The sequence below is a fragment of the Phyllopteryx taeniolatus genome, chromosome 12 (assembly GCF_024500385.1).
Source record: "Phyllopteryx taeniolatus isolate TA_2022b chromosome 12, UOR_Ptae_1.2, whole genome shotgun sequence".
NCBI lineage: Eukaryota > Metazoa > Chordata > Actinopteri > Syngnathiformes > Syngnathidae > Phyllopteryx > Phyllopteryx taeniolatus.
The window spans coordinates 20,755,060-20,774,532 of record NC_084513.1 but is presented as its reverse complement, the minus strand read 5'-3'; the positions used below and the strand labels follow the sequence as shown (position 1 = coordinate 20,774,532).

The window sequence follows — 19,473 nt, the reverse complement described above, 5'->3', positions numbered from 1 at the left end:
GTTTCAACATCCTTGGCAAAAAAAAAAAAAAAATCCTTCAGACTTTTGAGACCTCGGCCCAGTGACGGCACCGTTTTCGAGCTTGAAAGTGACGCAATTTGACAGGCCGAGGCCCCGATTCCCCAAGTTAGACTGACTTGAGATTTCAACTCCATCCTCTACAAAAAAAAAAAAAAATGAAAACAAAAACAACGATACATGTATATACCCTTTATATCGCAGATTCATAACACATGGAAATTCTGTTAACTTACCTCCAAATAAAAACAAACAAAAGGACAAGCCCCTCACTCAATCATTTGATGACTTGAAACTTCTCACACAAGTCTGGGCCCAGTGTCCTGTATAAAAAAAAAAAAAAAAAAAAACAATGAAAGTATAAATGTTCTTGTAATCTGACAATAATGAGATGATTTGCTGTATGCGAGAGCACGCTTCGTAGATATTCCCTAATTCCCGTTCTAATCCCTTTTTACCTGTGGGAGTATTCCAGGGGATTTATTCACGAGTGCCCATCTGCCTGCTGATTTATTTGCACAGTGAAAGCGCTAAATCTCGGCTGTTTTTCTTTGTGTAGGAATGACGCCTTTGCATATTCCGGGGAGGGATGGACCCTGGTGCTCAATTTGTGATGCTTGGTTGAACGTCTTATTTTGACATTCCATTTTGAAGTTTGCCTCGTTCTAAGTACGCGACTTTTGGTATCACATTGGTCTTAAAAAGGTCCTAACGCTCAATTGTGATTGTTGTACTTTTTAATGGGAAAGAACTCTACTGCGTCATAATGAGGGCCACAGTATTTTCATATTAGCGCAATCTACAGCCACTGGAATAAACCTAACCAATCAAAAATGAGCATTTTTATCTTGGTAACGGCAGAATGTTTGCTCCAGCTCTACTATGGGAGCTCTTAAGCAGCAGTTCCAAATGTCAAAATGCTGTCGTTATTTGTGGTTGAGGGTCGCTGCATGATCTTTTCAGCAGCTAGAAGGTCAAATCCACATTTGATTGAAAGATGGCGCCTTTGTTTTCAAATAGTAGATGTTCTGCCCTCAATGGCACTGAATCAGCAAGTGACGACATTTCGTGGCCCGTCTATGGAAATGTGACGGATGCCAAATCACTAATGCGACACACGTGAAACATACAAGTATAAAATGAATCCCGACCCAGTGGAAGTGATTTGGGGGAAACAAAAAACAAAAAAAAACGAGAATTATACAACTACCTAATTACAGGAAATAGCACAAGAAAAGAAGGCCATTATAGTGCATATTCTATTTTAATAGATAATAGTTTTGAATAAGTGATTTATTTGTGGAAAAATATATTGATTATCGCCAATTAATGTCCACCCTCCATAGATACCATTCTACTAATAATGATGATGATGATGATGATGATAATAATAACAGTGCATTACACTTATAGTATAAAGCGCTTTTCATGACTCTTTACAATTGCATGTATTATTCATTCAGTCCTCAGTCACAACCTGGTGGCGGTAAGCTACTTCTGTAGCCAGAGCCGCCCCGGGGCAGTCTGACGGAAGCGTGGCTGCCATTCTGCGCCTACGGCCCCTCCGGCCAACATCATACCCCATTCATTTCATGGGAAATGCGGGAAACCTTGTGGTGCAATCTATTTTGGAAAAGGTCTTCTATAGCTTTAGTTCACTTTTTTGAGGAAACGTCCAAGGGTCCTGTTGATGCATGCAAAATTAAGTCATCAAAATGCAATCAAATGGAATGAGTTACATTACTTTCAGTAATACAAATACACGGTTACATTTTCAACAGGATAACTTGTAATTGTAACAGCTACATTTCCAATGTCATCTTCCCAACGCCGCGTTTCTTGTGTTTTTGTATTGTACTGCCGCCCGGTGGCCAAGGCATGCATACCAGCAGCAGCACAATGCCCATTGAGTTGAAACAAATTTGGCAAAAAACTGTTTCATTACTTTACATTCCATTTAAACATGTCCTTACTGTACAATATTCTAAACTGCTATGTTTCTAATGAAAGATTTTAGTTGTTTTTTTTTTATGGGGCGGAGGGGTGGCTGGAACGGCTAAATGGCATTTCCATCCATTTCAATAGGGAAAGATGATTTGCGATGCCAATAATTTGTCCTCACAGAATAAATTAGGCTCCTTTCTCAAGGCACCACTGTCGTAACAATACGGCCCCGTGAATAATTATTCATCCTTCATCCATTTTTACAGGTGGGCAAGATCCGCAAGACGGCAGCTCGAAGGCGCGAGTACCACATCCTGTTCATGGTCCTGACCACGGCCGCGTGCTACCTGCTGTGCTGGATGCCGTACGGCGTGGTGGCCATGATGGCGACGTTCGGGCCGCCCGACAACATCAGTCCCGTGGCCAGCGTGGTGCCGTCTCTGCTGGCCAAGAGCAGCACCGTCATCAACCCGCTCATCTACATCCTCATGAACAAGCAGGTCAGTGGACAAAGGAACTTCTTTATAGACACGCAGAAGGTTTTATTTACATTGTAAAAGAAAAAAGGAACATCTTACATCACAAATTCAAATCTTGATTCTCAAGTGTAACAATAATAAGAAGAGAATGTACAGACCAGTCAACAAGAACACCCTATAAGGCTGTTAGGATTGGAGGTGGTGTTGCTTCATTTCTTCAAAAAAAGATGTTGGGCCCATCTCAAGTCTCTTAAATGCAACGTTCCTAGCTCCTCGCAACATCGAAAGCGACCCAGAAGTTGGTTCTCACGAGCGTCTCACACGCATCGAGGAGCTTCCAGGGGCTGTCTTAAATCGAGGGATGTAAACATATTGATTATATTTCACTTTAAAGCATAAAGTGGACATTTGTGGTGATCGTAATCATTCAGCCACGCAGACGGTTCGCGTCTCCTAGTAAGTTGCAAATATAGAAATGAGATGAGCCCGTTGTCACAGGCAATCAGGTGCACAGTCTCTCCCTCACTTTTCATCAGAGGTCATATAAAAAGTTGAACTCGCCGAGGTGTCATTTAAAAAAAAAAAAAAAAAATGAGTATTAGCACAACTGTATGAGGTTAGGGGCCAGCTCTATGGATGGCTGGCCGTTAAGTCACGTGAGGTGGCCGACGGGAATCCAGTTCAATCCACCACACGTGTAACGATAACGCAACCAAAAATCTCTTCCCCCAAACCGGCTGCGTCGTATACGGGGCGTCTACACCTCCGGAAAAAAACCAAAAAAATCGAAAAACTACGTTGCGGTTGCAAACTCTCCTTGTTTAGTTTTATTGTGGCGCGTGATTTGGCAAACGCATCATACAAACAGTCCACACATTCAGTTGCTCCTCCATTTTGTGTTAGGACCGGCGATTTGCGATGAGAAATATCAAAACAGGCTTAACATTTGCGGTCTTGTGATTGAGGAGATGCCACCACACCACAGGATCATCATCGCTGAGAATAATCTTTTTGAGACCTGACAACCGAGCTATTTCTGACTTTGCTCGAATGACAAGAGAAAATGCTTACATTTTGCCCGATTGCCGACCGTACCTGCCCACATCTCTAGCTTACCCTACTCTACTTGCATACCAACATTTTACCCGTGTACTGTACATTCCTGTCCTGCTCTACCTAGACGACCCCAAGATGCAAGAAGTAACAAATATACAGCAAAAGCAGCAAACACAGTGGTTGTTTAAAAAATATACTTTAGCTCCGCCTCATCGTCTTCATTAAAGATGGACGATGCCCTCAATGATGACCATTGTCTTCTCACAACCCAGGAGTCATTCTCTGATTTAATCAAACGGGGACTATAACCCTCCAACCACAAACATACTCAAGTCTAATCAAGTCATTAGTCAATACCAAACAAGTCAGCAGATGTGGGACGGGCATTGATAAAAGAACGTACTGAAATCAATCTATGATTGTATATATTTTCCATCAGCTACCCACTAACCCCCAATCCTTCAGCCTACCTCGCTCCGTCAACTAAATTAACTAAACTGGGCAGGCACCTGCGATGTTCTTTTATGTCGGCGAGGGGGAGAACCTGCGGGAGGTTTTTAAACGTGGAGCAACAAGCCGCGTAATCAGGTCAAAAATCACATCGAGGGGGACTGAACTGGTCGTGCACACTATCCCAAAGCCAAATTACAACAACCCGGATGACCTCTGACGAGTATACAAAAGTGCTTCGGCCACTACCAGAAAAGTGTGAAAGAGGATAACCACCCTGACTATTAAAAAAGACACTTTCCACCAATTAGAACATTGTTGAAAATTCCCTAAAAACTCTTTAAAAGCTGTGGCTACGCTAAGTCAGCTCCACAGCTAACGTGGCTCAGCTAAAGCAGAGAGATATGTCTTTTTCAAAGACATATGTCGCATTTTTTTTGTTTAGTTTTTTTTTCCCCCCCTCCAGCAGCCTGGAAAACCCAAAGAACATTTTGATGAAAACAAGCTCTTCCCAAAGCCTCTATGTTGATTCCCCCCAGCACCCTGAAGCAATATGGCTTGTGTTTTTTGTCAATCTAATCCAAAACTTGTAAGCCCAGCTGCACCCCCACCCCTCCGCCGCAGCCTCCTCATCTCCAGTGGCTTTATTGCAAGCGCGCCCGAAGTGGGCCCAGAAAAGGTCAGAGTTCCATAACGTGGGCTCAGTGAGTCATCTCTGGTCAATTCAGATGTCGCAGTCGAAAGTGCGGAAGCCGGGGAGCGTGACTCGTCCCTTGTTGCGCAGGTCGGCCTCGGTGCCGCTGTTGATCCGCTGGATGAGGCTCTTCTCGTACAACAGCGGGTGGTAGGCGCCCAGCGTGCAGGCCGCGTCCGAGTAACGCTCGTAGTAATGACACAGGTCCGTCTTCCTCGTGGAGGGGAGGAACTCGTACACGTGGACCTGCTCGCACAGCGCCATCATCAGGAGGATCCCTGCAGGAACGGTTCAACATTAAACAGCTTCAACTTCGGCAATTGTCTTCAAACTGTAATCATGTATATGTATGTCTTTATAATAATTCATAATAATTTGTCCAAGAGACCTAGAGTCATCCAACAGACGTCAACCAAGTCCGAATAATCCTAATTTGGATAAGGCGCTAATTGCACATGCTCAAAAATGATCACCTCCTGTATTGGCATGGGCGTTCCAACTTTTCTCTTGGATAAACAAAAAAAAAAAAAAAAAGCAAGACAATTCTCTTCATATTTAGACATTTTTTCTTGGGAAAATGTTAAAATTCTTTGTTCTTCTAGGCTTTACACGATCAGGATTTTTGGGGCCGATCACCGAGTTTAAAAAAACGATAACCGATCACCGATCCGATCACATGGAGGAATGTGTCCATTTAAATGAGCTGTTCATTTACTGTATATACTGTGTACTTAATTGCTCCGAAAATTATATTTACAATAAATAATGTGTCTTTGTTCCTCTATTTATGCCAGTGAGGCATAGCGACAGACATAACAAATGAAGGGTCTTCTTTTTATTAGATGGCAGGAAGTAAATACAGTAATTAATGAACCCACTTTTTGTGACATTTTTGTTTGTTAGTGTGCCGCCATGGCAACGGGTGTATCCGGTCGCGTTTGAGATGACACGATGAAGCCCAGTGATCGGAAAAAAACGGGATGCACTGGTATCGGAATACAAGATTTGATTGTAGTCTGACATAGCGCAATCGTGGAAGAGCGCATTTGTCTTGTAGTCTGATCCGGGCTGTTCCACACCGCCCATGTTTTTTTGTTGTTTTTTGAAATAACTTATAGGCCGTCAGATATTTACAGGACTACGCCAAAAGACACGCGACAAGGCTAAAAATAAACTAGCTTTTACTGTGCACGATGGCGACGCGGAGTAAATTGTCATTGATCGGTTCGGCGAATTATGCATCATAAAATGCTAACGATCGGCCGATACCGATACCGATAAGGCCGATAAAATCGGTGAAAGTCTACTGGTCACATTACAATATTATGAGTTTCTTGAGTAATACTGACTTCTTTCTCATGACTTCTTTTTTTTCTCTTAATGAAACAACTTTACACTCGTAACATTACTACAACATTACTCAATACTACTACTAAACAATACTTTTTGTTGGAACATGGCAACTATTTTTCTTATCTGGCTTTCCTAACATGATGACTCCTCTTAACACATTGTCGTAATATGATGACATTTTCCTCAAATGACTTTTTTTCCCCCCAAACAAATTGACTTTTTCCTTTTTTACTTGCAATTTTATGCCCCCCCCCCCCCAAAAAAAATTCAGTGAGTGTGGCCCACTCCTCCGTAACACTCCACCCGTCCAAAGCGTGCAGTGGAAAGTGGTTGAGTCTTTTGCACAATCCCTTCGGATTATCAACAATACAGATCATGGCAGGGATTGGATCTTGCATGACTACCTAGCAGTCCACACAGACCAGTTCTTGTTTTTAGCTAATCCCATGAAATCCCCTCTCATGAACAAAACATGCTGGGCCTTTGGGCCTTTGGTTTGTAGGTAGTCGTGAACAGAGAAGAAAGGGATTCCGGTAACAAGGAGTCCCGTAAATTTGAAATCATTGCGGGCTAGGCTAGCCTCCAAACTAGATCAACAGGGTGCACACATGGCATCCCAGTCTGATTAGCAGCGCATGAAATCAGAGCTGACGCCATCAATTCTGATGCAACTCCATCGTTTCCCAGTCCAATTTCCTTCCACAAGAAAACATTTTGTTTGTTTCTTTTCCGGCCGCGCGGCGCCCCCCGTGTACTTATGGGCTCTCTTCGTGGGTAGACGCCTCCACTCGCAATGCAAATCGGATTTTGGCCCACGGAATAATCCTTCCTCTCGGTTTGCCAGCCTACGCAGCTTTGTCGATGGTGGTCTGCAGTTCATGTTCAGATACAAATGTGATGAGCGTAAGGGGTGGGGCAAAACGGTGTGCATGTTCAGCAAAGCCCTCTTTTAAGTGACAGAATACATAAAACATGAAGCCCAGGCAGGCTTGGCATGCTACCGTTATCTGCCCAACACAAACACCACCGGCCCATGTTGTCGATTTCTGTTTCATTTTTTCTCTCAGGATTGCTATTCTGCTCACACGTCTCTTTTCTCTGTTGTCGTTCTAAATCTGACGCTCAATCCCTCCCCGTAAAGTGATTTTCAAATATATTCGAGGTAATAATGTTTAGAGGTGATACCTTAATGTGCAAGTAGTGGTAGCGTTGATCGATTGATTGATTGATTAAACTATTTTGTAAGATGCAGTACAAAAAAAAAAAATCGATATAAATTAGGGGTGAGCAGAAATATCGATTCATCGTTTAATTGAGATAATACCCTAACCCAATTCAATATCCAACCATCCATCCATTTTCTGAACCGCTTATCCTCACGAGGGTCGGGAGTGCGCCGGCGCTTATCTGGGTTCAGCAAATCCTACGAATCGATTCACCTCCTGGCCATTGGTGGGCGCTTTGCATGTGATTCGCATTGTACGGACAAAGGCCGTCAACTTTTCAATCTGACATTTGGGGTCATTTTGGATTCCCCTGCGAGTCAGGAACGCAGGAAATAGACAAAAGGTCTTTTGGAAACTGCCAGGTTTTCACTTATTCATTCATGACTGTACCTATTTGTTTTCATCACAATTTCCAGGAGGAAAGAAATATTATTTAAGGTCACATGCAGCGTTTTTCAGCGTTTACACACAACTGTTTGATTACAAACTCAATTCCAATGAAGTTGGGACGTTGTGTTCAATCGAACGTGTTGCAGCCATAACATTTCAAGTTAATGATTATTTGCTGAAAACAATAAAGTTTGTCTTTGTAGAATATTCAATTTTAAATATAGGTTGAACATGAATTGCAAATCATTGTATTCTGTTTGTATTTATGTTTAACAAAACGTCCCAGCTTCATTGGAATTGGGGTTGTACTTTTGTACTCCTTACGCGCAAATAGGTTACGATTGTGCAATTTCTTCCAAAAAGGTTGGCTGACATACTAACTTGATATGGGCATTAAAAACTAATGTGTTTTACTGAATCAATATCGAATCAAATCACAACCTAAATCGTCAAAATGGAATCGATTTCAGTAACGTGTTTGTTAGCTTCCTCCGCAAACACTTCTGATTTTCTCTCAAAATGCGCTACTACCTTAAGCACAAATCCTTCCCACTGCACATGTCTGACTGCTGTGAAAAAAGCTCATAAAAGCAACAAATGTAACAGTAGCTTCTGCACCACTTAGTCTCATTAACATGAGCCATAATTGGCTTTATGTGCAGGAATAAACGCTGCCCAGCGGTATCCAGGAAATGGACCACAAGAACTCGCTCCATCAAACCCACCACCGTCTTGTACTTGTGAGAACAAGGTCGCTACACTTGCGTTGACATTAACCCGCTTCCCCCTCTGCCCTGCTAGTTCTACAGATGTTTCCTGATCCTGTTCCACTGCAACCACTGGTCGGGGAAGAACGGCAACACATCAATGCCCTCCAAGACCACCATCCAGCTCAACCGACGGATCTCCAGCAACACGGTGGCCTGCGCCGCCCACGTCTCCGACGACGCGCCCAAAGCGAGCGGCACGCCCGCCGTCAAGCAGACGCGACACGAAGTGGCAACGCTTGAGCTGTGAAGCTGCGCTTGCAAAGTGGACAGCAGAGGAATTGGGAGGGTTCATGTATTTGACGTGATCTTTGTATTTGTGATACAGAGTAGATTCCATTTGACTTCAGCAGCATTTTGTCATTTGTGTTTATAAAGTGATAAATGCGACGACGACAACAACAAAATAAGCATTCACAATATCATCTCCTGTACAGTATGTGGACACTACAGAGGCTTTATGCCCAAAGAAACTCTTGCCCTTGGTTTGGGGCGGTTGGGGATTCACTTCAAAATAGCATAGTGCCAAACTGCCAAACCCACGTCAACCCCTAACATACAACAACAACAATCTCCTGCGTTAAAACCTCTCAGCAATTTATTCAAGAAGAGAAGCGAGGGTCATGCCGGCAAACGGAGAATGTGAGGATCATACTGAAGCGTCCGGAGCTAAGGCACAGGCTAGCATTAGCATGCGTGTTTTACAATGGCGAATGTGCTCGACCAATGAGAGACCAAAAGCGTGCTCATTTCTCATGAATGATCTTGGTTGAAACTCTGCTACTAATCAACACCTGTTTAAATGTCACGTGCAAAAACATTAGGCTTGTTAAAAGCAGCAAAACACGTGCACATAAATCCCCTTGTGTTCTTTATTAGCAGCCAATTGTCTAGCTACAAACTGAAAGGCCCAAAAAAAAAAAAAAAAAAAAGTGGGCCACATGGTAGGTAGGTAGTTAGGGGTGCAGTTATGCAACTATAACAAAAATCACGGTTCGATACGTAACTTGGTTTGAAGTTTACGTTTTTGCTCAAATTGGGGATAGTAAGGGACAAACGACTACTCATTTCGTGTGAACCCTTAACAGATTTAGGGACATTTAAAATAAAATATCGACAGCTTGAATCTTGTGTTTTCAGGAAAGTGCAACATCAATAGTTTTAGTCTTGTTTTTAGGGAAATGATGTAGACGAGAACAGTATGATCAGTACGAATTAGTATTTCGCTCGCTCGCTCGCTTGCTTTGCATCGCTCGAGGCAGTTACATTTCTTCCCCTTTACCTTAAGTTCTATGTGGGAACCCCAATAATCACATCATTCCCTCTGCATTTAATTCCTATTTTTATGGCTAATACATTCTTGGGCCACAAAATGATGTGGCGGGCCAAATCCGGCCCGCAGGCCTTCTTGTTGTCTTCAATTAACCCAACGTGCATGTGTTAGTAATTTGGTAGGGGAAAAAAATAAAAATACACAAGAGGTTCTCATCCAAGATTCAGACCCGGGAGCCCTCGACTGCGAGGCAGATATGCTACCCGCTACCACCCCGCGTTGCCCGCAATTTCCTTCAACGACCTTACAGCAAGTAGTAGAAATAATAGAGCAACAGCAGCATGGTTTCGGTGGCGGCTTCCTTCCACATTCCAAAAACAAAACGCATGTTAGCTCAGCCAGCGATGGAAAATGGATGCAGGATTTTCCGTGCACATGCTGATGATCTATTCTGCCCCCAACTGCTGCAGAGTCTCTCTCTCTCTGGTGTTTATTGTGGCTTAAAAAAAAACAACTTTTGCAGCCACCTTTTCCCCAGTTGGAACTGCTGTGTTCACAGGTCAATGTCTTTTTGTTTCTTTCTGGAGAAACTTCTCCCATCGGGGGTTAAAATACAAAACACATCAAACGTGCTTGTTCTCTCGAGTTGGCGGGAATGAAAATGCATGATTTAGATTTTAATGCAAATGTTTAGATGTGTTGAGAGTAGATTTAGTTTTGTTGCATGTTCAGTCATGTTTTTCTGTGTCCCTTGTTCATGTCTTGTCAATTCGTAAAGTTTTCATTTCCAACCGTTCCCATCAGCCTTGTTCCTTGAGTCTACCAATCAGCTCCCTCCAGTCCAGACTCGTGTCTTGTCCAGGTGTGCATCGTCGTCTTGTCACCTCAACAACTTTATCTGAAGAGCAACTTTAACCACAACCACAACCACAGCTGCACACAACAGTGGTGTACGCTACATGAAAAATCAAACATAACAGCAGTTAAACATAGGACCAATAGATGAACCAGAGTCAATTTGTTTGTATTTGGACGCCCGCTTTCTTGCAGTCTTGTCAGTTTAATTTATCCCAAGTTTCCCTGTAGTTATTAGTGGCGAGTGTTTTGTTACTTAAATTCTCGGTTTTGCAGGACTTTCGATTCTTTCACGTGCCCCGGTTGCCTTTTTCTTTTTGATAATAAATTCTTTTTTGGGCGGGGGGGATTCATCGTACACTCCTGCCTTGCCTCCATGCTTCCCTGTGCTTGGACCCTCCACTTTTGCCTCCAACGCTATTAAAACACAAATACCTGACAGCATCTATGGGCAAAGATTTATGCGCCCGCTGGGCGGAAACAAATCACCAATCAGACAGCACATGAACAAAACAACATTGTTCAGCATTTACTATATAATCTATATCCTGCTCATCTAAAAGAGGTTATACAGCTTCTGATACTATATTTTGAAATATTTTGATTGATATTATTTCATTTGTATTAAATTTGTTCACGTCTTATTCAAGGCAATGTGGTGAAGGGTGAGGCGCCACTCTAGCGCCCTCTATGGATCAGGTGCCACTGGTAGAGTATTTCCTATACATTTAATACTTGCGATACTTTATTTTTGAAAGCCCGTTTACACAAGTTTTCATGTGTTTTAATAAGTGAAAATGTGTTTAAAAGTATGTGGGAGGGGCGAAATGGCGACTTGTTAGCTGCATTAGTGAGTGTGCTAAGCAGCTAACGGAGCTGTTAGCTGGCTACTGGCAGGCTACCAACGTTAGGGACCCAAGACGACTTGAGGAAATGTTGACTAAAGCTGCTGTTCGGGTCCTGTCGTGTGTGCAGACTAGTTCTGGTCTTGTTGGGAGGACACGCCTGGCTCGACTAAAACCTGCTGTCGTTATCTAGCTACGAGCCGGAGCCAAGCGGCCTCGTCTCGTTAGCTGTTTTGCTAGCAGGCGACTGTGAATCACCGGCTGGCGGTGCAACGTCCAGCGGTAATGTGATTCGTATTCAATGTGGATCTGCCATAGCCACGTGTTGACCATCGTGACTCTGACACAAGTTCGGAAGGAGCTCTAGACTGGAAATCTGACCCTAGAACTACCTTCAGGCCGTGAAAGGAGTAGCAACTCAAACGGAGGAACAGGTAAACGCTTTGCTCCAAAACAAAAACACTGACATCATCATGGGAAGCAATGAACCTTGTCATACACCGCCATTTAGCATTTTAGGATGTCTTCTTCCACTCTTGACATTCTTTCCATGAACATCTGTTTTGCAAATGGGAAGCATAAAGTTGATCTACTTTGAGCTGCAGCGGAGGAAGCTCAAGCTTGCGTTCATTTCAGTACACAAACCTGCCCATTGTGCTGATGTTTCAACAAGTTAATCAACTTCTATTTTGTTTTCTTCCAGCCGGTGTGTCAGCCACTAACACTTGTTCTCCCACGTAAACTATTAAGAGCTTTCATCTATTCATTTTAATCCCTGCAGACGTGTGAAAAGATCAGCGTGGACGTTGATGAATGAAAGTCGTGACAGAATGCGGTCCATCCGTTAAATCAAATGCGAATCGCGTTAAACTGAGAGACAACAAAGAGGGACTCGCTGCTGCACGCATCTTAAAGAGGTCACCGTCGATGGCTTAGTTCCCGGAGAATCACAGTAATCACACAAACAAGCCGATTTTTGAGCAGGTATGGAAACTATTTCCCTCTCCTTGTCACTCGCTTGTTAGTATTCATTCATGTTTAGTCTGAAGACATCAAAATGAAGAGATTGTTGTATTTTCTCAAATCGTACTTGTCCCTTTAAAAGATGGAAGACAAAGAAATGCCTCCTTTTTCCATCCATCCATCCATCCATCCATCCATCCATCTTCTGAGCCGCCTATCCTCACGCGGGTCGCGGGAGTGCCGGAGCCTATCCCAGGAGGCGGGGTATTTGTTTGTGAATCCATTATTTATGTTTGAAGATAATTGCTGAAAGCGTGCAAAGACTGAGAGCAACGTCATTCTGAATTGTGGAGTGATAAGTGTTGAAGTGTTTTTCACCATTTTAGTTATCCTGATTTTAAACGGCGCCCAATGACGCACTTCGGCATCTGGCATGAATCGCCCCTCCCCCAATTGTTCTCTCCATTTTTAGATCTTACTTCTAAAGTGAGGCCTCAATTAATAAGACGAAAAATATTGATTTCATTTGTAGCGTGAGTGACAATGTGCGCCTGTTAGTATTCACCAAATGAAATTGCAACGTTTTGTTTCAGTCTACTCTGTTTCTGTGCTCTCGTGTATTGAACATCACTGACAAATTGCCGCAATGTAAAATGCCGTGAGCGACTCTGTGGGCGTTTTCACTGTCGAGGAGTGAAAATTGGACTGCTTAGTGCGACAGCCGCAGACATAACGTCACCTACTGTGAGAGACAACTGCGAGAGTTTGACATTCTGGGCTCTTTAAAGGAAACAAATATATAGATATGAAAAATGTGGCGAGGAGGAGCGAGCAGAACGCTCATGTTGACTGCGATGATAGTAGACTGCCTACCGAGCGAACAGGTCTGCGGATGATGCAGTCAACATTGGACTGCACGTCATCCTAGAACACTCCACGCTTCTCCAGCTCAGCGTCTCGCCTGCCATCTGCCAGCGGATTTTCAGCTTCCCGACGGGCAGGACACAGCAAGTGAGGCTGGGGGACGCCACCTCATCCACACGCAGCATCAGCACTGGGGCACCCCAAGGTTGTGTCCTCTCCCCGCTGCTCTTCTCTCTCTACACGAACGACTGCACCTCGACGCACCCGGCTGTCAAACTCCCGAGTTTGCAGATAATACCACTGTCATCGGCCTCATCAAGGACGGTGACGAGTCTGCATATCGGCAGGAAGCGGGAGCGGCCGGAGCTTCCTTCAAGTTCCTGGGAATTACAGTCTCTCGGGACCTGAAGTGGGCGAGCAACATCAACTCCGTCCTCAAAAAGGCCCAGCGGAGGATGTACTTCCTGCGGCTTCTGAGGACGCACGGCCTGCCACGGGAGCTGCTGAGGCAGTTCTACACAGCGGTCATCGAATCGGTCCCGTGTTCTTCCATCACAGTCTGGTTCGGTGCTGCTACAAAAAAGGACAAACTCCGACTGCGACGGACAATCAAAACTGCTGAAAGGATTGTCGGTACCCCCCTACCCACCCTTGAGGACTTGCACGATGCTAGAACTAAGACAAGAGCGTGCAAAATCCTCTCCAACGCTCCGCATCCCGGTCACCGGCTCTTCCGGCGCCTTCCCTCAGGTAGGCGCTACCGATCAATGCAAACTCGAACTAGCGGACATTCCAACAGCTTCTTCCCTCTTGCGATCAACTTCTTAAACAGCTAACCTACATTTCCATTACAACATGCTGGCAATTTTTGGTCTTTTTGTCTTGAGTTCGCCGTCACGTTTCTGTCGGACCAATTATGCATTACTCGCGCACTCGCTGCGCTAGTCTCGCCACGCTGCAACTATTTGCATATCTGTTGTCGACCAATACTGGCCACTCATGCCAGAGTAGCATCTGCCCCACTTGCACACTGACTGAGGAGTATCTGCAACATTTGCACAATCGACATTGTCCCAGATTACCGCGCTACTCGTCACTTTAAACTGCATACACTCCTTCCCAAGTCTCGGCGCCCTTTTCACAATGCTCATTGCACCGGACTATTGCGAGATTAGTCATTCGAACTGCTCTAAGTGCTAGAGGACTCTGCATCTTTTTGCACAATTGTCCAAAATAAATACATAAATAAATTGATAACTAGCAACCCTTTATTGCTCAGTGACTGTTTTTCCTTAACGTCTTTATGTTTCCAAAGTGTTCTCTGTCAATTGGCTGACTGTTGTCGTACTAGAGCGGCTCCAACTACCGGAGACAAAATCCTTGTGGGGTTTTTTTGTGGACATACTTGGCAAATAAAGATTCTGCTTCTGATGGCGAGGGAGCGCTTGTGAGATTAGTCTCCAGTCCATCTCGGCTCAGATGTTAGATTGAGCGCAGGGTGGCTAAACGACTGTGTGTGTGTGTTTGTGCAAGTGCGTGTATGCACATATGGCCAGTCTTTGTGGCAACGGAAAGATAAAAGAACAGAGGAAACGGCAACACGACATATTTGGAGCTACTGTCTGCATGGGTCATCGCTAACGCACTCAGTAAGTCAAAACATTTGCGTTATTTGTACACTGTCATTCTATAAAAATACTGCCTAATTAACGATTACATTAGATTTGTATTTGAGAAGTTTGGAAGACGTCAAAAAGAAGTCAAGTGTGCTTGCTTCAAGCTGTTTATTGCCACCCCCAGTTAAGTTTACTCTGAAACGAAACATGAAACAAAGAGAAGAAGACATTGCATGTTCAACCAAACCATGTTGTGTATTTAAACAAACCACGTGGGATTTTGGATACTGTAAATATTTTGGGGTGGTAAAAGCAACACTTCCTAGCTCGAAACATTGAAACTCTAAAAAAAATATAAATTCAAAAACGTATTTACAAGGAATAAAATGTACACAGTGTAGAGTACTAATGTGCATTACTGTATGTTTAAGAGTTGAAAAGGTGTTTAAGAGTATAGTAAGTGTTAATAGGAGCATGGGGAAGATTCATACAGCGTTAAAATATGTATACAGAAAGAAATATGTGGATGGTACTTTGCACATTTCACAGGTTGCAGGGGTGGTCCCAAACCTAAACACCGCGATAGTAAAGCCCACTCCATCGCGGTGGTTATGTTCCAGAGCACCCCGCAATCAGCGGCAAGCCCCCATACAGAAATATTTTTTAAAAATGAAGATTTTTTTACACACACATTTCAAATAAATAATAATAATACAATAACAGTGTTATATTTTATATTAATATTAAAATATATTGAAAGAGAGCAATGGATCAAAAAGTGGCAAAACTATCGACAGTGTTTGCATCCTGGAGACACTACGTGTAGTTAACTGGTAAAAAAAAAATACATATGCTATAGCGGGGATTTCCAGGCGCACGAGCGATGAACAGCGAGCGATATAGTGGGGAAAACTGGAATGGGAGGCAGTTGTCGTTTTATGAATATTCATCTGACTGAAATGGTGCGCTTGCTGAGGATTCGACACGTGCCGGTGTCTATGCGCATGCACATGAGATATGCTCACCTATGAAGCCAGTCGAGGGAGGGTTGGGCTGGATGTTCACCAGAGTGTTGCCCTGAATCACATCCCAGAGGCCCCAAAGGTACCTGGGATGGAGGATGTAGAAGGGCTGCTCGGGATGGGACTCGCGGTGCTCCATGTACGGAGCGAACAGGTTGAAGTCTGGACTGGTGAACCACTGGCAAAAAGAGGGGGGGGAATAAAAAATATCAATAGTTTTAAATCAGATGACGTCAACTCTCGCTCATCAGTGATCTGCCGCTCGTTTGAAGTGTGGACAGGTTTAATGACGTCTCACAAACAAACAATGCTGCAATGTACTGGTGAGTGAATGCTTCATCTAAAGTCATGGTTTATCCTTTCCCTTATTTTACACCTAATAAACGGCAATTTTCATAGCGGGAAGGCAATTTTGGACAGGAGTTGTATGTCTAGGCGAGAGTGCATGAATATATTGGAGCCAGTCGGAAATGAGAAGTGCTTTGGAATCGGCGCCTCCGACAAGAATTCCTCTGAGATCTAAACCGCCAAAGACTGATGATCCTCCTGAACGTCTACTCTATTATGTGCACATGAAAAATGTACAAATGGATTCTTCCTGCAAATCCATGAAGAGAAGTTTGTTTTAGTTTCCAAACCAAAGATGATTTTCTTATTTCTACCTTGTACTACAGCCATTTAATTTCCCTCCTTGCTTGGAGTAAATCTCTATCTCAATTCTGTAAATGCATAATGAATGCTGTTTATCAACCCTGAGACGAACTGCGATGGATTGATGATTTGCCGTCTTTAAATAGGCTCATGTCAACCTTGTGTGAATTGCCAACAATTATTATCACCAGCTATCATCTATTGAGCAATTTACAAAAACTCATTTGCATGCATCTGGGTGACTTCAGGGCACTGCGACATTTGGGTGCTTAATAGATCAACTTCAGGTATCGTCACTTTTATTAACAAAGAGACATTGCAAGCATGTTTACTGGATTCTTTTCTAAACTAGTTATCCGTCGGATTTTTGTGTATGTAATAATAGGAAGCGATCGTGCATTGATATGGGGTCACGTGGGGTCACGGTCATAAGGGCCCGCTGAGGAAAACCCGAACTAGCATGTGGCCCGTGACAAAAACTAGTTTGACACCCCGAGACACGCTGAAAATAAATCCCTATAACCTTTATCCAGATCGTCACCTTTAATTCTTGCTATTTTACAATGTCACAATGACTGCTTTGAAAAAGGTCATTCAAATTGTGGTGAAGTTAGTGGCGGGCTAAAGCCTTTAATTTATCTAACATTTAATACTCAGCAGAATTTATGGTCTCATAAAATCCGCCTGTCAAGTCAAAAACGGTGTCTTAGTGTCTTGGAAGTAAATGTATTTGACTGCAGCAAATTCGGGGAGCGAAGCGATCATTTGGTGAGGAGAGAAAAGAGGAACAAAAGTCCTGCAGGGAAGAAGGTCAGGTGGAAGGTGAGGGAGCAGTCAATGATCACCAAAATGCCATCCGTCTTTTTTTGGGGGGGGGGGGGGGGGGACGTTGCTGCTCCAAAATAATCATTCATTGGTGTTTTTTTTTTAATTTTTTTTTTTATTTTATTTTTTTTATTCTTCTGGCATATAGTGTTGTTGGATGATACTTTTGGAGACCCTTAAATGGTAAAGATGCTGACGTAATGAATGTGTGCATGAGCCAACCTTGTGCAATTTGAGCGAGTAAGGCGGAGGGTCCCAGGCCACCAAGGTTACATTCTTGTAAAGAGAACTGGTCTTGAAGTGGTGCTTTGGACTTACAATAACCTGTTGAGGACAATGGACATGCTTTTAAGTACCACATCAATGGTAAACATTGGTTTGCGCCCCCACCCCCCCAAAAAAGACAAGACTAGACTGCTAGACTTTTCCAAATCCAAATTCATGATGCGTTCAACCTCATCGTTGCTATCTATTCATGTTCTCACCTTTGAGTTGATGACACGTATGGTGGTCTTGTTGCCCACGTCTTTCTCGTAACCCTCAGTGGGCGCCGCGTTGAGCCTCATCACAGCGTCGTGAGCATCTGAAATCACACACGTCGGCAATCACATGAACTGACAAAATGATGCTTTTGTTGTCGCCGTTCTTTTTACCCATGACGATGACGAGAAGATTCATTAAAAAAACAAAAAAAGAAGAATATCATTAATCCTCAGTATTTTTCTTTAGATTTAATTTAATACAATAAAAAAAATAATAATAAATACATATGAATTTAAAAATGAATACGAAAATGTACTATGGAAGATACATTAACAAAAATGTTACCATTTGATTATTTTAGCTTAAACTTTTATTCGTGGGCCTTCTAAAATTCAAACATACATATTATTAACCTTTAGTAATTGTAAGTAAATCCATGAATCATCAAAGCCAAAAATAACAAAATACATATGACTATATCAATAAATATATATTTTTTAGGATAGTCATGTATACGTGTATTTGATTATTGAAGCCCAAAAATGAAATAAGAAAAATAAACCAGGACTTCCGTAAAATAAAATACACTGCAATGCATTACTGTCACCGTGTGGTCAACACAATTGACTGCAGCTTCAGATCTTCTAAATAACAACAACAACAACAACAACAACGCACCCTTATCCAGATCATTACCAAAACGGATGTTATTATACTAACATTAAACTAAGTCATGTAAAAATATCCAGCTCAACGAACGAAAGAAAATAAGTCGCCCCAAGTGAGTGTTTGAACGTGACAACAACTTGCTGTGGATCTGAAGCTGCTGAGCCTCGTCATGTCCACGAGGTGGCAGTAAAGCTCCTTTGCACAATGCATCGTGACGCTCGTGAATCGTCAGCCTTCAAGCGACACAATAAAATAGAAGGTGGAGAAGGAGTCCGGAGTATGTACAACGCGTTTACATTTCATTAGCACACATTTCCTCAGCCTGAGTCCACACCATTTTAAAACCACAAGCACAATAATAAGCACGTTGGTAAATGAATACCTCTGACAGTGTCAAGAGTATTATTATCTATGTAAAGGCAACATTTTAGCATGCAACTAGTGTGTTGGGATCCCGACGCTTGAATTAAGTTTCTTTAAATAAAAAAATGATAAAAGTAGGATCAAAGTTTAAAAGTTACATTAATTCAAGTCCTGTCAAAGTCTCGAAAGTAGCTATCGAGTCAAATCAAGACTTATGGCAAGATGATGAATATGCGTCTGCTCTTTGGCATTGGGAAGCACGCGCAGAAAGAAAGAAGCACCTACAATTTCAACAAAACAAAAAAACAAAAACAAAAAATATATATATTTGAATGCTTTTAGACTTTAACAGTTGGCCCATGCGTGCATGCGTGCGTGCGTGCGTGTGATACCAACTTCCTGTGTTTGTGAGCAAGTGCGCTTTTTACTGTTAACAACGTTCATATTAAATCAGTGTTAGGGATGAGATTGGGTAATTGAATTACATTTTTTGGGGAATGTCATAATCTATTACTTTACTGGGAGAAAATGTGTAATTTAATGACAGTTGCTTTTGGAAATTTCCATTACAATTTTTGTTACATTTCATTAAGAGCTGCAAAAGCGCAGCTATTTTTTTTTCCATATCACTTCCCCCATCTAAAGATAATAAAACAATACACAGGTG

The 19,473-nt window shown here is 42.7% G+C and overlaps 2 protein-coding genes across 6 annotated transcripts in view; one reads left to right on the top strand and one right to left on the bottom strand.

Moving 5' to 3' along the window:
- The window catches only part of tmtops2b (teleost multiple tissue opsin 2b), a 28,443-nt gene extending 13,835 nt beyond the window's left edge, over nucleotides 1–14,608 (top strand). The window contains exons 3-5 of one of the 3 annotated variants that reach the window (XR_009791074.1): nucleotides 2,229–2,462; nucleotides 8,412–11,784; nucleotides 12,132–14,608. Coding sequence is in view for 1 of the 3 variants with exons in the window: in XM_061791959.1 (XP_061647943.1) it covers nucleotides 2,229–2,462; nucleotides 8,412–8,627 (450 nt within the window). In the remaining 2 variants the exon portion in view is untranslated. Of the gene's footprint in view, nucleotides 1–2,228; nucleotides 2,463–8,411 lie in introns of all 3 variants that reach the window. The other 2 variants (XR_009791073.1, XM_061791959.1) reach the window with 2 other exon arrangements.
- st6gal2a (ST6 beta-galactosamide alpha-2,6-sialyltranferase 2a) overlaps nucleotides 2,481–19,473 on the bottom strand; it is a 36,380-nt gene continuing 19,387 nt past the window's right edge. For all 3 annotated transcript variants that reach the window (XM_061791951.1, XM_061791953.1, XM_061791952.1), the window contains exons 4-7: nucleotides 17,777–17,874; nucleotides 17,514–17,615; nucleotides 15,819–15,993; nucleotides 2,481–4,919 (exon numbers count right to left, since the gene is read on the bottom strand). In XM_061791951.1, the coding sequence (XP_061647935.1) occupies nucleotides 4,672–4,919; nucleotides 15,819–15,993; nucleotides 17,514–17,615; nucleotides 17,777–17,874 (623 nt within the window). In that variant the 3' untranslated portion in view covers nucleotides 2,481–4,671. The remainder of the gene's footprint in view (nucleotides 4,920–15,818; nucleotides 15,994–17,513; nucleotides 17,616–17,776; nucleotides 17,875–19,473) is intronic.